Source organism: Emydura macquarii, unplaced genomic scaffold (assembly GCF_026122565.2).
Source record: "Emydura macquarii macquarii isolate MOO-44397 ecotype Brisbane River unplaced genomic scaffold, CSIRO-AGI_Emac_v2 contig_450, whole genome shotgun sequence".
Classification (NCBI taxonomy): Eukaryota; Metazoa; Chordata; order Testudines; family Chelidae; genus Emydura; species Emydura macquarii.
Window position 1 is genome coordinate 4,554,673 of NW_027130587.1, and position 15,234 is coordinate 4,569,906.

Sequence of the window (15,234 nt, forward strand, 5' to 3'; positions counted from 1 at the left end):
CTCTGGACTCATGTTCTGGGAGTCCACCAAAAGTATCCCACAATCCCGCAGGCCGACTTTCTTTGTCCTCCGGACAGTCAAGTTTGGTGGACAGTCAAGTTTTCCCATCCTGCACCACGAACAAAGGGCTAGAGCGACCACATCTGGGGAGGGAGCTAGGAAGTCTGGGATGGGGTGGCTGGACTTGGACCCACATAAAGCAGTGTAGACTCTGGAGACCCAGGTTGGGACCCAGGGTTCAACGATTCCTAACCTGGGGTTACAAATGAGTGTAGATGCTTAAGCCCTAGGCTAACAAACTCAGGGTCCACTCAGTTGAGCTCTCCTAACCCTGGGCTTTCATGGCAGTGTAGACAGACCCTCAACGACCACGAATGGTCAGGAGAGGTTTGGTAGAACCTCACCGAGGGCTTTGTGGTGGGGACCAGCTGGCGTCTCACTGTCCCTGTGGGAGCCCTTGGACACCACTGCGATGTCTGCTGCAGAAGACCTCAGGTAGTGACTACATATCCGTGGGGTGGTGCCCCACCAGTAATGACTTGCAGTACAGGTGTGGTTAAAGAGGCCCTCTTCCCTCCAGGACGGCCACAGTGTGGAAGACGCTATCCCCGTTCTGGGGGGAGGAATACGAGGTCCACCTGCCGCCCACGTTCCACAGCGTCTCCTTCTACGTGATGGACGAAGATGCTCTCAGGTACGGTGCCGACTCCTCGCCAGCTCTCCTGTCCCTCCCAGCCGGCAGCTCTGCTGGCTTCAGAGGCGTTCGGCCAGACTCTCCCCCCTGTGACACCGAGCCTGGGGCCGTCTCCATGGCAGATGGTGCTAGACCGTGGGGGTGTTTACTTGGATGACAGGAGCATCGGGAGGCTGCCCCTGCAGTAGACTTACAGTCCCTGCCCGAAATACCTTACACTCCAGACAGAGCAGGCCAAGGCAGTGCTGTTACCCCCATATTAAATTATGGGAAACTGAGGCACAGAGCGATCAAGTGACTTGCCCAGAGTCTCACAAGGTGTCTTTGACAGAGCAGGGAGTTGAATCTCGCAGGCCTTTGCAATGCTTTCGCCCCACGACCATCTTCAGCTGGGATTGCTGTGGGGCATTCTTCCAATCTCACGCCTGCCCCGACCGCTTGTTAGCTGAACCTCCCGGCAGCCATGAAAAGCATGCAGGGAAACCACCCCTGAATTGCCAGGAGCCGAACCAGCCTGTCAGACCGGCACTGAAACGCCGAAGCCGGGGAGGAGAAGCTGCCGCCTCGCTCAGCATGGAGGACCCAGCTCCTGCTGAAAGCATCGGCTCCGTGGAGAGAGACTCCAGACCCAGGCTTGCTACTGAAGGGAAACTCCCTCCTGAGTCCTTTGCAAAGCCAGCTGGCACGTGGCAGCCGCACGGGGGACGTGCACGTGTGTCTGGAGCAGGCTGGGCTGACTGAGGGGGTGCCCCTGGGAAGGTTGGTCCCTGTTCTGTGTGTGTCCCATGGCTGTGCCCCCCCCCCCCCCGCCCCTCCTTGGTTCGAAGTCCGCAGGGTACCTACTGGTCTGGGAGAGACGGCTGGTCTGAAATGGCGATGCATGTACCACGGGGCGCTCCCACTGCCGTCATTTCTGGGCTGGGCTCAGAACTACCAGCTGTCCGGGGCCCAGGGTCTCCTCTCGGTGGTGGGAACGTGCGTGAGGACTGTCCCACAAACTGAGGGGCGGCTTGTGAACGCCTGCTTTCAAACAGCAGGCCCCAAAGCTGCCTTGGAATGAAAACGTCCTTGGTCTGGGAGAGGCCGTGGGCACTGAAGGCCGGCTCGTGCACAGAGTGCTTGCTTTGCTCCTTGCCCAGAGAGGGGCATGGGCTGTGTCTGGCACGCAGGCTGCTGCCTGTGAACAAGGTGAGGGGCTCCCCCGCCGCCCAAAGACCACCTAGGAACTGCCTGGTGTCTCCCGCTGGCTCAGACAGGTGGAGGCGCTGGGGACTCACCCGCCTGGGAAGGTCTCGGCCATCCCGGGAGATCAGCCGCCCCAGCGCGCTTCACCACGTAGACGCCTGCAAAGCATTTCAGATAATGGTCGTCATCGGGCGAGGGGCCGAACAGCGGCAGAGCCGGGGCTGAGGGGCTGGAATAACGCGATGGGGCAGCGTAGGATGAGAGAGGGCCCCCGTTCCGGATTTCTCCCTCTCCTGAGGGCAGAGGGACGAGATGGAGCTGCAGCACACAGGAATCCCGGATCAGGAAGCTTACTTGAAACCGAAGAGGTGTGCCCCTCCATCCTGATCCCCCCCTCTCCTCGCTCCCCAGGAGCCGGGAAGGGGAGGCGACTCTCCCAGGGGACAGGCTGGGCTGGTTGCCCGGCAGCATCCTCTGAAACTAATCCCAACAGGCTACGGGGCAGTCCAAGGGAGCTGCAGAGTTTCAACACCTCTCGGGATCGGGCTCTTTAACGGAGAAATTGTGTATTAATGAGCCAAGGAGGCACCATCATGAGCAGCTGGTGTGGGGAGGAAGCCTGGCCTAGTGGACAGAGCACAGTACTGGGGCGTGGGAGACCCGGGCTTTGTCCCAGCTCTGCTATTGTGTGACTTTGGCCAAGTTGTGTCTGTGCCTCAGTTTCCCCATCTGTGCAAGGGGGATAACGATGCCGCTTTCCTCTGTAAAGCACCCCGAGACTTGCTGATGGGAACTGCTGCAGGAGAGGCTAGTTTGGCCAGGATGAACAAGACCTGAGTTTGAGGCCAAAGCAGGGACCTGCCCCCAGTTCAGCACTGCACTTAAGCATGTGTTTGTGTCCCATTAAAGTCACTGGGACTTAAGCACGTGCTTATGTGCTGCCCTGAGTAGGGGCCGGGGGTTGGGTTATGCCAGAATCTTGCCCGTGGCTGAACCAGAAAGCCAGCTGCTCCCAGAGCGAGACCCACCCGTGAACCAGAACGGGGCTCAGGCTCTGAGTGGCGGTTCGAACCAAACGTTTGCCGGGGGCTGGCATGTTACGTGTTTACACGGTCTCAGCCCCTCGCTCTGATGCTCTGTGCGCTGTTTTGTCTCCCCAGCCGCGACGACGTTATTGGGAAAGTCTCCATCACGCGGGATGTGCTGACCGAGCATCCAAAGGGTAAGGCAGGGCCGCATCGGGTGGGTTTGGTGTCTGTGCGGTGCAGACACACCCCAGAAAAGCACCGTCCCTTCCCCCCTGCGGCCACGGGCGACCGAGCCAAGATGGCAAGTGCCGAACAGAGCCACATCCAGGGGGTTGCATCAGCTGAAATGAGAGCAAGACTCGACCCCACAGTCTGTAGCAGGTCTGGAGCCAGCCACTGCTTCCGCTGCAGCCTCTCCCTGCCATTTACACAGCCCGGTCAAAAGTGTACCAAAGGGGAGAACTGAGCCCTCAAACCCTGCTACACCCCACCCCTGCCCCAGCCGGGGGTGAAACTGACAGCCTGCCACTGCTGTGTATTGCCACCGCGTCACAAACACCGGGGCTGCACTGTGTGTGTGTACACACACGTACACACACACACCCTGCACGATAATGCGGGGCAGTGGGGCGGGGCAAGCACAGCACTGGATCTTGGGAGTGGAAGGAAGGCCTAGCCCAAGTGTGGCAAACCTTGAACTCGCTCCGGTCCCCCAGTAAATCAGCGCCGCCTGCGTCCTAGCGTCGAGTCTCCAAGCCCAGTGCCCCCGTGCGCGGTTCCCGATGAGCACTGCACGCAGATCGTCCGTCTGCCCCGTGCATGGTCCAGAGCAGTGCAGCTCCGGTCCCAAGGTGCCGTCTCCCCCCGACACACCCTGGCTTTCCACTTTGTCGGGAAAGCATAATCCCTCCCCCACACACACACACACACACACACACACACACACCCCGCGACGCGCTGTACCAATAGCAGCCTTCGCTGGGCCCCAGGGTGCGGAGCAGCGTTCAGAGAGGATGCGGTAAGGGCTGGGAGCACGGCCGTTGGCTCCAGCAGGCCCCTGCCCGCCCTGGCTGTCCAGGGAACCCTCCGTTCCGAGCACGGACTCGCTGCAAGTCGCCAGAGCCCACGGTTGATCTGCCAGCCCTCCATGCAAACCGGAGCCCGTCGGGACTCGGGACCATTCAGCCCGTGGTCTTAGCTGGTGGCTGGAGGGAAGGAGCCGAGAGGGAGGAGAGGGTGAGCTCTGATAAGAGAGCCCCCCTGTGCTGGGCCTGCCGAGTGCCTGCCAAGCCGTCTTGCCTGGAGGGAACGATCTCCCACCTACAGCAGAGATGAGTCATGCAGGTCTCTGGCTGCCAGAGTCCCCTCATCCTCGAGTAGGCAGATCACGTCCTCCGCTTACTATCACCCAGCTGAGCAAGCGGCTAGATCAGGGCAGAGAATGCTGCGTGGGTGGAGGAGGCAGCAAGGGGGGACCCTGCACTGGCCTCCCTCCTGCATGTGTCTGTCTGGGCAGAGGAGGCTGCTAAAGGGAGGGTCTGTCCGGACTTGGGAGGACTATGGGAGTATCAGGCTTTTATGCACAGAGAGGCTAAAGATTGAGGCAAAGGGGCCTGCGCCCCCCAGCTGCCACTAGCAGCGAGTTTTGGAAGGCTTGGAACGGGGTACGGCGCCTTTCCCCACCAGGTCACAGGTTTGAACCTGGAACGGGGCCAGCTGTGAACGAATGCCGTTACGCTTTGACGCCTAGCCTGCAAACTGAGCTGCTGGCCCGGTTCTTGTGGGACAGGGTCTGCACGGCACGTGCCACCATCCACCGCTCACGGTAACCGGGCCCTGTGTCGGCAGTGGGAATAGCTGGATCTCCTCTCCCCCCAGGTTAGGCGTGAGGCACGTTGGTGGGAAGAAGCAGCTTCCTCTGCTTTGCAGAGGGACGATTTTGGGCTCTAAGCCTGGTGCCTTTTGCCAGCATTGAATTCCCTGTCAGTGCCACACACAATCAACTAAAGCTGCCACCCGAGAGACGGACTGTCTGTATCTGAGGAAGGATGGGCCTGTGATTTGGGCACTAGTCTAATGAGGCCTTGTGAGACCCCCGGTCAGTTCCCTGCTCTGCCACAGACCTCCTATGTGACCTTGGGCAAGTCACTTAGCCACTCTGTGTCTCCGTTCCCCACCTGTACCATGGGGCTAACAGCCCTGGCCTGCCTCAGAGGCCTGCCTGTTGTGATGGGAAATACATTAAAGCTCGTGAAGTGCCCTGAGAGCTGCTGATGGAAAGCGCTACGTCAGAGCAAGGCATTGTTGTTATCCAGGCGTTCCATTTCAGCTCCTATTGCTGCTGCAGTGATTGATCGTCAATGAGCTGCGTATGCTCCCTGCGCCTGCTTTCCTGTGTGGGGAAAATGGGCCTGAAAGACACACCCGGCGGGGAGTGGGGAGACATGCAGCCTTCTCCACAGACGGTTCCTTCTGTGTCTAGGCTACAGTGGCTGGCTGAACCTGACCGAAATCGATCCCGACGAGGAGGTGCAGGGGGAAATCCATCTCCAGATCCAGATCCTGGGCAGCGCCGCGGCGAGGAAGCTGTGCTGCCGGGTGTTTGAAGCCAGGTAAGGGGACGGAGCAAGACCCAGACGGGCCTGCAGGGAGGAAGCCACTAACGCACTTTTGTTCTCCAGGAAGAGACCGGAGGGGAGCCGTGAAACTGATCAGGGGCCTGGAAAGGAGGAGCCCTTTAAACCATCAGGGCTGTACTGGACCAATAAGGTCCTGGTCCCACGCCGTTGAAGTGAATGGGGGGTTTTCCATTGGCTTGGACAGAGCTCTAGGGGGTCGTGGGAGGACATGGCTGCCCTTCTGGACCTCAGGCTCTGACCCCATCCCCTGCCCGCCCAGCTAAGCCGGGTTGGCACCGCTGAACGCAGGCCAGGGGGTTTAGTGTGGGGACGGGCAGCCCCAGGGTAAGAGCCTGGCTTAGCTCTGAGGCGAAGGGGGGGAGGAAAACGTGCTGATGTGGGCAAGTTCTTCTGGCGACTGGAAAGTGCAGGGCCCGCTCCGTCCCGCGGGCCTCAGGTGAGGATCCCCCGGGCCGGGCCCCTCCTTCCTCGGTTCAGCTGCTGTGTGGCTTTTTCCTCCCCTGGGGCCTACGCACGGGGAGTCAAGAACCCCTGGGGGGCCTCTGCCGCCGAGCAAAGCGCCGGGCTCCTGGAGACAGCTTCGTCCCTGGCCCTGAATCTGCCACTGCAGAGCTGTCTGGGTGAGGGTGGGGGCCTGCGGGCGGGGCCGTGCTGCCCCTAGGGTGGGCGAGACGGTGCCAGCTGCTGCTGGGTATTCGCCCCGGTGTACCAGCCTCCCCAGGCATCCTCTGTCTGGAGCGCTGCCTCTGGGAGCTGCCAAGGCAGCGCAGGTGAAGCCAGCGCTCTGTCTGGGTCGAGCGCCCCTGGGGCAGCTCATCCTCCCCCTCCGAGCGGCAGAGCCTGCGCCGCCAGCCAGGAACAGGAGGGAGGAGAAGCCCCGGGAGCAGGAGGGAACCCGCTCCCCCAGCCAGCCAGCTGCAGGGTGTTCCGTCAGCGGCATTGTCCTGGGCCTGGCTCCGTGGGGAACACCCTGCACTGGCAGCCTCTGCCCGCAGCCGCTCTCCGGCCCAGCGTTCTTGCTCTGAGGGGAAGCAGGTTAAAAGCCCGGCCGCAGCCAGGGAGCGAGCAGCACGGGGGGTGAGTGAGAAGCCAGCCCGGTGCTGAGCGTCGGTGGCCGTGCCAAGGGGGGCAGACGGGCCTTTCCCGCTGCCCCAAACGCCGCTGGGCTAGCTGGACTCTCGCCCTGGCTGCCTTCTTCCCTGCAGGGGCCAGGGGCTGCCTCCTGTGCCCAGAAGCAGTCACCGGCTGATTAGACTCTCACAGCTGCACCCGAAATAGACCACCAGCCTGCCCTGGCACCTGCTGGGTGTCCGGGTTACATGGGCAGGGTACAGCAGGGTGTCCCTTACCCTACTCCCTGCCGGTGTCTGCCCGGCCGGATGGAGTGATTCTCTTTGATTCTAGCTGCCTTCTGCTGCGCTCCGAGCCCCGTTTGCAGGCACAGAGCCTTCGGGCAGGGATCCTTGCAAGCGAGGGGAGGCGTGTGTTGTCCTGGTGACGTTGCAGGGGGGCGTTCAGGAGGACCCTGGGGTTTCTCTTCCCAGGGGATCTTAGTGAGCACGAGTGCTCAGGGCCTCTCTCGTCTGAAAGGCGGCGCGTCATGTGAGGCACCGGGCGGGGGCGGTGGTTCAGTCTGCAGTGATTCATACACTCGCACAAGCACAGATTCCTGCAGCAGGGGGGAGCGCACGTGCCCCGGTACTCAGCAGCCTTCCCTAGCTGTGGGGTTGTAGTTCTCCATTAATGAACACTAAGGAATTAATCTGCAGCTCCTGGTCGCGTGCAGAGGCCTGATCACGCTCACAGCCTGGTGGGGCAGGAGGAGAGACGGCAGCCCCCTGCCTTTGCTCTGCCAGCATCTCTGGTCACTGAACTACATCATCTATGAGGCTGCTGGATCTATTGGTTGCCCCATAATTGTTTAGTGGGCTTAGTTATTTTCATGTCTGCTTAACACCCCCCCCCCACCACCCATCACTTCCCCCCACCTCCCTCCTCTCCCTGCAGTGGGGGGATGGGGGAAGCGCCATCGTGCAACTCCCCACGAAACAAACACGCTCCTTTGGTGACTCGCTCTCAGATGTGCCGCCTCGGCTGACCCTGGGCAGGGCTTTGACGTGCCAGGTTTTCCCTTTGCACACGTAAGTCTGGAGGCAGAGGCTGGCTTTTCCTGACTAGCAGTCAGTGACTCACCCTGACGGAGCCTGTCACGGGACTCCGACCGGCCCTGTGGTTTCTGGAAAGGTGGCACTTGAAACACGTTGGTCTCTTTAGTTCTCTAATTAAAGAGAGTGATTCTGGTTTGGGTGCCTGACTGGCTATTTTTAGCCCCTCTCCCTCATCAGCTGGTGTAAATGGTGTCACTTCACTTCCGCACTGGCTGAGGATCCAAGCCTGTATGAGTCAGCGAGAAGACTGCAGGGAAATGCATCTTCCCCACTGGTCTCTTTGTGTCTGCCAGTTCTCTAAAGCAAATAACAAGACAGCATCCTTCATAAAACGCCCTGGAGCCCTGCGCGGATCAACCACAGTTAAAAGCAGCTTCAGACAGGGATCTCTGCCATTTGAATTCGGAACAGGGGGGTCAGCCGAGCTCTGCGTTGTTAATAAAGGATAGTGGAAGTGATCAGAAGTGCCTTGACGCAATCAGGGACGTGTTTCGATCTCAGGGAACAACCTGGAATGTGGGAGGCAGAAAGGACCCTGCTGTAATGAAGTGAATATGAAGGAGGTGTCAGAGGGGGGTCACATGCCCTGATGCTGTGTTCTGCCATTGAGACTTTATTTTTGTTCTTTCTTGACCGGTCATTCCTTTATTTTAAGCCATCCGGACTAGAATACACCTTTGCTCTTTTGCCTGTGGAAGGCCATAAGCCTTTTATACCGAGATCATCCACACCCTGCAACTTGAACTTTGCAAGGGAACACCTACGTCAGTGGAAATAACCTGCTGGGCTAGTTTAAAACAGAGGGAAATTGCCTTGTTAAAGATTGTCGCAGAGAGAGGGTAATAAGCTGGGATGGTTGTGTTTTCAAAACCTAAAGGGTTTGACTGAACTGCTCTGAAAAGATGTGGAGCCAGAGAGGGTGTGGGGATGGCACGTGGAAATAATGTATGTCTAGCTACAGGGCAGCTTAGCTGGAGCAGTGATTGAATTTTAACTTTGGTAAGAAATGCCTAGGGCGTGGGGAATAAGGGCACTTGGGGGCGGTGTATGCTCATAGATTAGAGGACATGTTGGTAAGAAATAGTTCATCTGGCAGTTCTACTGCAAATTCTTCTTGGCATCTGATCAATTTCATGTCGTCTTCTAACACATCTGTGTAAGCTGCCGGGTTGAGTCAGCAGAGACAATGCACAGATGTTGTCAGCAAAGGGTTTGCCTCTAGTGAGAGTCTCCAACCAGAGATCAAACCAAACAAAGTGAGAACACAGCCCCCAGCGCGGAGATGAACACATTCCTGAAAATATTACCAGTTGTGTGGCCTTATCTGGAATAATATATTCCACCTGGCCACGCTACACTGAAAAAGATCAAGCAAAAGTAGAGGGGAGTTCAGAGACAGGCGACAAGAATGATTATAAGTCTGAACAAAGGAGAGAGAGCAAGTAGGCCTGCTTAGCTGAGAGGTGACACACTGAAATAATGAATGGCAGAGCAAAGGCAGATCAGGTCCTTCTATTCACCCTCTCTTGTAATGTAAGAGTAAGAAGTGTCCTTGATAGACCTACATGCAGAAATATGTTTTTTTACCCAACACACAACTGGCCTGTGGAACTCATTGCCACAAGATGCCATTGAGGCCAAGATCTTAAGATGGTGAAAAGGATCGGATGTGTATGGGAATAATGAGAAGGCCTAGAGTTATAATAGCAAGGATGAAGAAAGAAAAGGAAAAAGGTGAGAAGAAATGTTAACTCTCGTCCTTCCAGGCATCAGCTAACCTCTGACTGATGGGTGTTAGGAAGATGATTCCTCTGAAGCAGCTGGTGCTGGAAACAGGATATTGGAAGAGATGAATTGCTGGGCTGATCCAGTCTAGCAATTCCCATGCCCCTGGGAGTGCAGCCTGACCTTCCCGGAGAAATCCTCGCCCATCTGCCCCCAAGCATCACTGTTGTTGGCTTTCCCCTCAGCACCCATACAAAAGGAGGGGGATGCTGAGCTGGAGTTAACAGGTGGCACCCTGGGAAACCACCTGCTGGCTGCTTTCGATGGCCAGTCTGGATCGCCTAGTGATCACCTGCACCTGTCAGTGGCCCCACCCCATCGAGGGACACAGGGACAGCGTTTCCTGCTCATGCCGCAGTCCTGTGTGACATGTACGGGACCTCTGCGGAAGTAGCTGGTATCCCATGAGGAGTCAAGTTATCCATATCTCCTAGCCCTGACTGGGCCACATGGCAGACTCCTCCACCCATAACTCTCCTAATATTCGCCCCAGTTATGGATTTGCAGCTTATTCGCCTCCTTTCCCCTGTGGATGGGCTTCATCGCTTCTGTCCCCGTGCACATGCAGCAGCAGGAGAAACATAGAAGGAAACAAACATTTGAAACCTGCCTTAGTTAAGCAGCAAATTTATGAACCATGAAATACCCAGGGGCGCCATTTCAGTTGTTGGTAGGGAGGGGCACCTTTAACCATGATTCCAGGGACTACTAGGCACCTGAAAACTCTAGGGTTTGTTGTTGGGTTTTTGGGTTTTTTTTGCAAGTAATAAGTTAGAAATGTAGCTGACAGGAGCACTGTACCTAATTCCTATGTAAAGAAAAAAAAAAACACCAATTAAAGCCATATTTTAAGTTTATTTGTAAATTTTAGAACAATCAGGAGATAATACAGCAAAAAATTCCCAATCCCAAATCTGATTAGGCAGATGATAATGACAACACCGATTTAGGCCCCTACAAACGAAAGAATTTTAAAAAGTGTAATGTCGTTGGTAACTATTTATGTGCTTTGCTTTCTGCATTTCTCTAAGTGTAGCCAATGGGGAAAAATCAGTTCTTCTGCTTGTCATTCATTTCCCTTTCAGTGTCCTAGTAAGTGCTCCAATGTTTGGGGTGCAAACACTGCAGAGGAATCTTGGTCTAAGAACTGTTTTCGGTCAGATACATAGCCTTTTTAAAATAGTCTTGGACTCTTTTTTTGCAGTCTATGGTTTTATAACTTTGGAGTTTAGTTTTTAAAAATAAGTCATGGGTGCTGGGAGTGCAGCATCCCCTGGCTTGAAGTGGTTTCCATTATATACAGGGCCAGCACAATGGCTGCACGATCTCGAGATTATTCTTGGGCATGATGTTTTTGGAGATCTTTCCATCATGGAAGAAGTTTTCAGATTATGTGTTGTAACTTGATCGTCTTTCACCACTAACATAAATGAGCTGATGCTAAACTACAGGGGTTAAGATGAACATTTAAAAGTTTGTCAAGGGGGAAAGTAGTAGTAGAGAGAAAGCATGTGCATTAATTAACAAATGGAAGAGGGGGCTGAAATTAACGATGGCGTGAATCGCTGAGGTACCAAACTTAAAAAAAAAAAAAAAAAAGCCTCTTAAAAAAAATCACTATCTAGAGTGTAATTAAACGATGGATGTTAGCAGCATGGATCTATAATGAACAAATTTTGGCAGCCAAATCATACAAATTGTCCTATCAAAAAGTTGTCTCCGTTTGGGTTAATGGCACTGAAGGCTGGTTTTATACAAATAGTTCTGATAAATACGAAGGATTAAGTTGGAAGGAGGGTCTAGTGTTTTGCTGTAAGGATTTGAGAGAGTAAACATCATGCCAATGAAATTCACTGAGGTACTCAAGTTTGAGACTGTCCCCCTGAGAAATATAAAAGAGTAAGTACAAACGGAGCTAAGATGACTTCCCAGTTGGAAGAGAAGGTCATCCAGCACAGCAGACGCACAGCTACTAAATGACTGCCGGAGGGCAGTAGTTGCTTGTATCTGCACATATTAAGGACCAGCAGCTCCGCAAAAGATATTCTGGGAAAAAGGTCCTAGAAGAGTGCACCCCTGGGGGTGATGGTGAGGTAACAGCCTATGTGGACCTACCTGGTCACCTGACCTAAAGCCCATTGTAGGCAAAAGAGAGATTCTCACAGACAAGTGGGATTAAATGGCCGCAGTCACTGGGGGTACTGCTGTTCACGAAAAAAAATTAGAGAGTTGGGGGGGGGAAATGGGCAAGTTTTAAGTGCAATTTAAACAATATTTGGGGTGTGCCAGCACTTGCTTATTTCCTCACAGCAGGGGAAGAAACTTGCTGCCTGAAACTTCCAAAGCTGGGCTGTCTGTGTTGATGAGGGTAATTAAATTATCCCCTGAATGGGCCTGGGGCAGCCGCCCCTCCTCTGCCTGAGCATTCCTGTGTCTAGGGGTGTCACCAGGAGCTCGATCCTGCCTTTTTAACATGTCCGGCGTGTGATGGTGAGGAGCAGATCATGATGAAATCTGCATCATCTTCAGACCTAAGCAAAAAGCGTGGGCGAGCGTCCTGCCTGTCCTGCCTCCCTCACCAGCTGCCTGAACGTCTTTGTTTCAAGACTGGAAAAGTGCGGCAGAGGGTCCCAGCCCTGCTTTTGGCTCTGCCACATGTCTGCGTTCTTATTGGCTGAGCAAAGACTCGGTCAGTGCGGGGAGGGGGGAAGAGGAGCAAGATCGAAAATTTGGGGGAGGCTTTTCCTACCCCTGCCCTGCCTAAGTGGTGCCCCCTGGAAATATCCCCTGTTCTGTTGTGCTTTCGTGTAGGAAGAGCGAGGATCCTGCAGGTTCTCCTAAAGCTGCTGGCAGCCCGAGCAGAGGCAGAGCTGTGCAAAGAACTGATTTTGTTTCATTTTTGTTGGAAATTAAAAAAAAAAAAAAAAAAAAAAAGTCACATTTCACTTAGATTTTGAGGGTTTGTTTGTTCTTTACGTTGTTTTAATAAAGCAGAAGGCGGTTTCTAAAGGAAAAGTCACCTTGAAAATGTCCAAATGAAACCTGTTAGAATTCAGTTTGGTTTCGGGCTGACACCAATTGGCGAAGTGTTTCGGTTGACCCGAATCCACGTTTTGCACGGACAGGTTTCGGTTGAAAAATATTGCCCAGCTCTAGTCAGAGGAGGCTCTTTGTGCCAAGGCCCTTCTGATTCCTCATCTCTCCTCAGGGACTTGGCTCGGAAAGACCGGAACGGCGCCTCCGATCCCTTTGTCAGAGTTCGCTACAACAGCAAGACCCAGGAGAGCTCGGTGAGTTGGATGAGCAGGGCCTCTACCCAGGTCGGTGTGTTGAGTCCTCTGTAGGGATAGGGTGGAAGGGAGGAAGCAGCCCATGCTAAAAATGGCTGCCAGGCTCCCTTCTGCCTTTCCCTTGCCCAAGTGAGGAACCAGATCAGCAGAGTGGATCATGTTAATGGTGCAACGTCCTTCATGGACACTGCATAAGGGGAGGGGGCTGTTTTTGGATCAGTCTGTTCGTGGTGAGAGAGACGTGTGCGCATCACTGGAGGAACAGAGCTCTAGGAGCCTTATTCTGGGCAGGTCTTTCATTAGCACTAATGAGATTGCCCCGCGGAGGTGAAAGTCTGCAGAATTTTGGCCCTGGTTGTGTTCAGGACTCCAAAGCTGCACACCGCTCAGGCACGGAGCTTTGAGCCATTTCACTGACGTTGTTGTTCCAGGCAGAAAGACGATCGGACTCAGGGTTGCCTTTCTCATTGCCTCTTGAGACGGCCTGACCTGAACTCCCAAGGTCTGAATGATCCCAGGCTTTGAGAGGGGGATTAGCATCCAAATCCAAATTTTGCAGCTTGGATCTATTCCTAGTGCCACATTGGACTCCTGTTGGTGCCAGCCTCACAGCTCGGCACTAGGGGATGTGTTGTGCCATGTGGGCGGACACTCATCCAGGGAGGAATGATTGCATTTCCTTCCTCGGCTAGAGGTCATGGTTGCTGCCGTTACCTTGAGTTGGACTGGCTAGGGCTCTGTTTCAGAGACCATCCACCCATCTGTTCTGCAAAGTGTGCAGTCTAATGCCATAGTGGCATTTTCTGCACCCTATCCCTTTTTGCCGTGACATAGTACAAGACTGTAAATTAGTTCCAGACTTGGGCATCGACTCTCAGGCCAGGTCAGCACCTCCTGCCTGTCAGAGAAGGGACAATCAAAATGCTGCTTTCTGCTCATGGGGAAGTAGCTATGCACGTATAGGGAAAGGATCGGCTTGCTCTCTGTAGATACGCCGGGAGGGTAAACACCAGGGAGGGAGAAGAGCAGTTGACGCTAAAGGACAAGGTTGGCACAAGAACAAATGGGGATAAACTGACCCTGAAAAAACTGCGGCTGGAAGTTAGAAACCTTCTAACTATCAGAGAAGTGGGTCTCTGGAACCCAACAGAAGTAGCGGGGGCAAGAAAGCGAAGTGGTTTTAAGATGGAGCTTGGTACATTGATTAGGGGATTCTCTGGGGTTCTCTGCAATAGCAGCATACTAGACACAATGACCCAGGTACTCACAATTAGTTCTGTGTTTCTGGCTGGCACACGCTATACAGGAACTATCGAACAGCACTAACTACTTTCCTGTGCAGAGAAGACAGCAGACTGAGAGATCTGCTGACTCTGGGAATGGAAACTATGTAGTTTAGACCCAAAGTTTAGCTTTTTTTTTTTTTTTTTTTTTTTTTTTTTTTTAAGTAAAAGCTTTACCAGAGCTCATAAGCACAGCAACGATTGCACAATTACAAACCAAAAAGGCATCAGTGCTGACAATCACAAATGTCCCCTCAAAAATCATGAGATTGGCTTTAAAAAAAATGGTTCTTTTTATTTGCCTCTGGTGTTTTGACTCTCTTTGAGGGGCACTCAGGTCACATTTTCGCCAAGCTGCAAGTCCTCCCACAATCACATGATTCCAGGAGCTGGGGCTTTCAGTGAAATGTCACATCTGGCAAGATTCACTATGAAATCACAAGAGTTGGTGATACTGTGTCATGGCAACAGGGGGGTGTGGAGTGTGGGGGTTAACGTTTGTGTTTTGGATCTAAATGTGCTGTAGAACATGAGAATCAAAGGCCTGACTTCTCAGTAATACTAGGGCCCCATTATACCACTGCAAGGAAAAGAGACCTTACAGTGGTCATAAATGTACATTTATATGCATTTTAGTCTCCCTTTACATTGCCAGAACCATTTACAGTCTCTTTCTAATCAGTTTCATTTCTGAGGCCCAGATTCCTAATCACAGCCAAGGTGACAAATCAATAGAGGTTGGCCCCAAACAGCCCAGACTTCATTAGACCTCTGCATTTAAATTTTGCAAATCCCCCCCCCCACACACCTTTTTTTTAATAACAGGCTGCACCAAATCCCTCCCCTCTCAACACTCCTCAGCTCTGAGGTGTTGGAAAGCTAGCTCTGGCTATCATGGCTTGAGGCCATCTCTGCAAAGGAAGGGCCTCGTGCTCCCCGCCCTGGGCCTCGTGCGGTCACTCGTACCTGTGCAAAGTGGGCGTAAGGTGCTGCCACAGCAGCGTGTCTTTGCATCCGCTTTGCACTGATGCAAACGACTACACAAGGTGCAGAGCCATGGTGAACCAGGTCAAGAATCAAGGCTGGAAAGAATCGGGCACTAGGCTTTTAAAATTCTTCCCCTGTTGATAACCCGAAGCGCTGTTCGTGACACTGGGAAGAA

General features: G+C 54.0%; 1 protein-coding gene across 5 annotated transcripts in view; it reads left to right on the top strand.

Annotated features, from left to right (window-relative positions):
* Nucleotides 1–15,234, top strand: part of LOC137146518 (ras GTPase-activating protein 4-like) — a 49,345-nt gene that overhangs the window by 19,371 nt on the left and 14,740 nt on the right. For all 5 annotated transcript variants that reach the window (XM_067537817.1, XM_067537819.1, XM_067537816.1 and 2 more), the window contains exons 3-6: nt 581–694; nt 3,040–3,101; nt 5,390–5,519; nt 12,708–12,789. In XM_067537817.1, the coding sequence (XP_067393918.1) occupies nt 581–694; nt 3,040–3,101; nt 5,390–5,519; nt 12,708–12,789 (388 nt within the window). The remainder of the gene's footprint in view (nt 1–580; nt 695–3,039; nt 3,102–5,389; nt 5,520–12,707; nt 12,790–15,234) is intronic.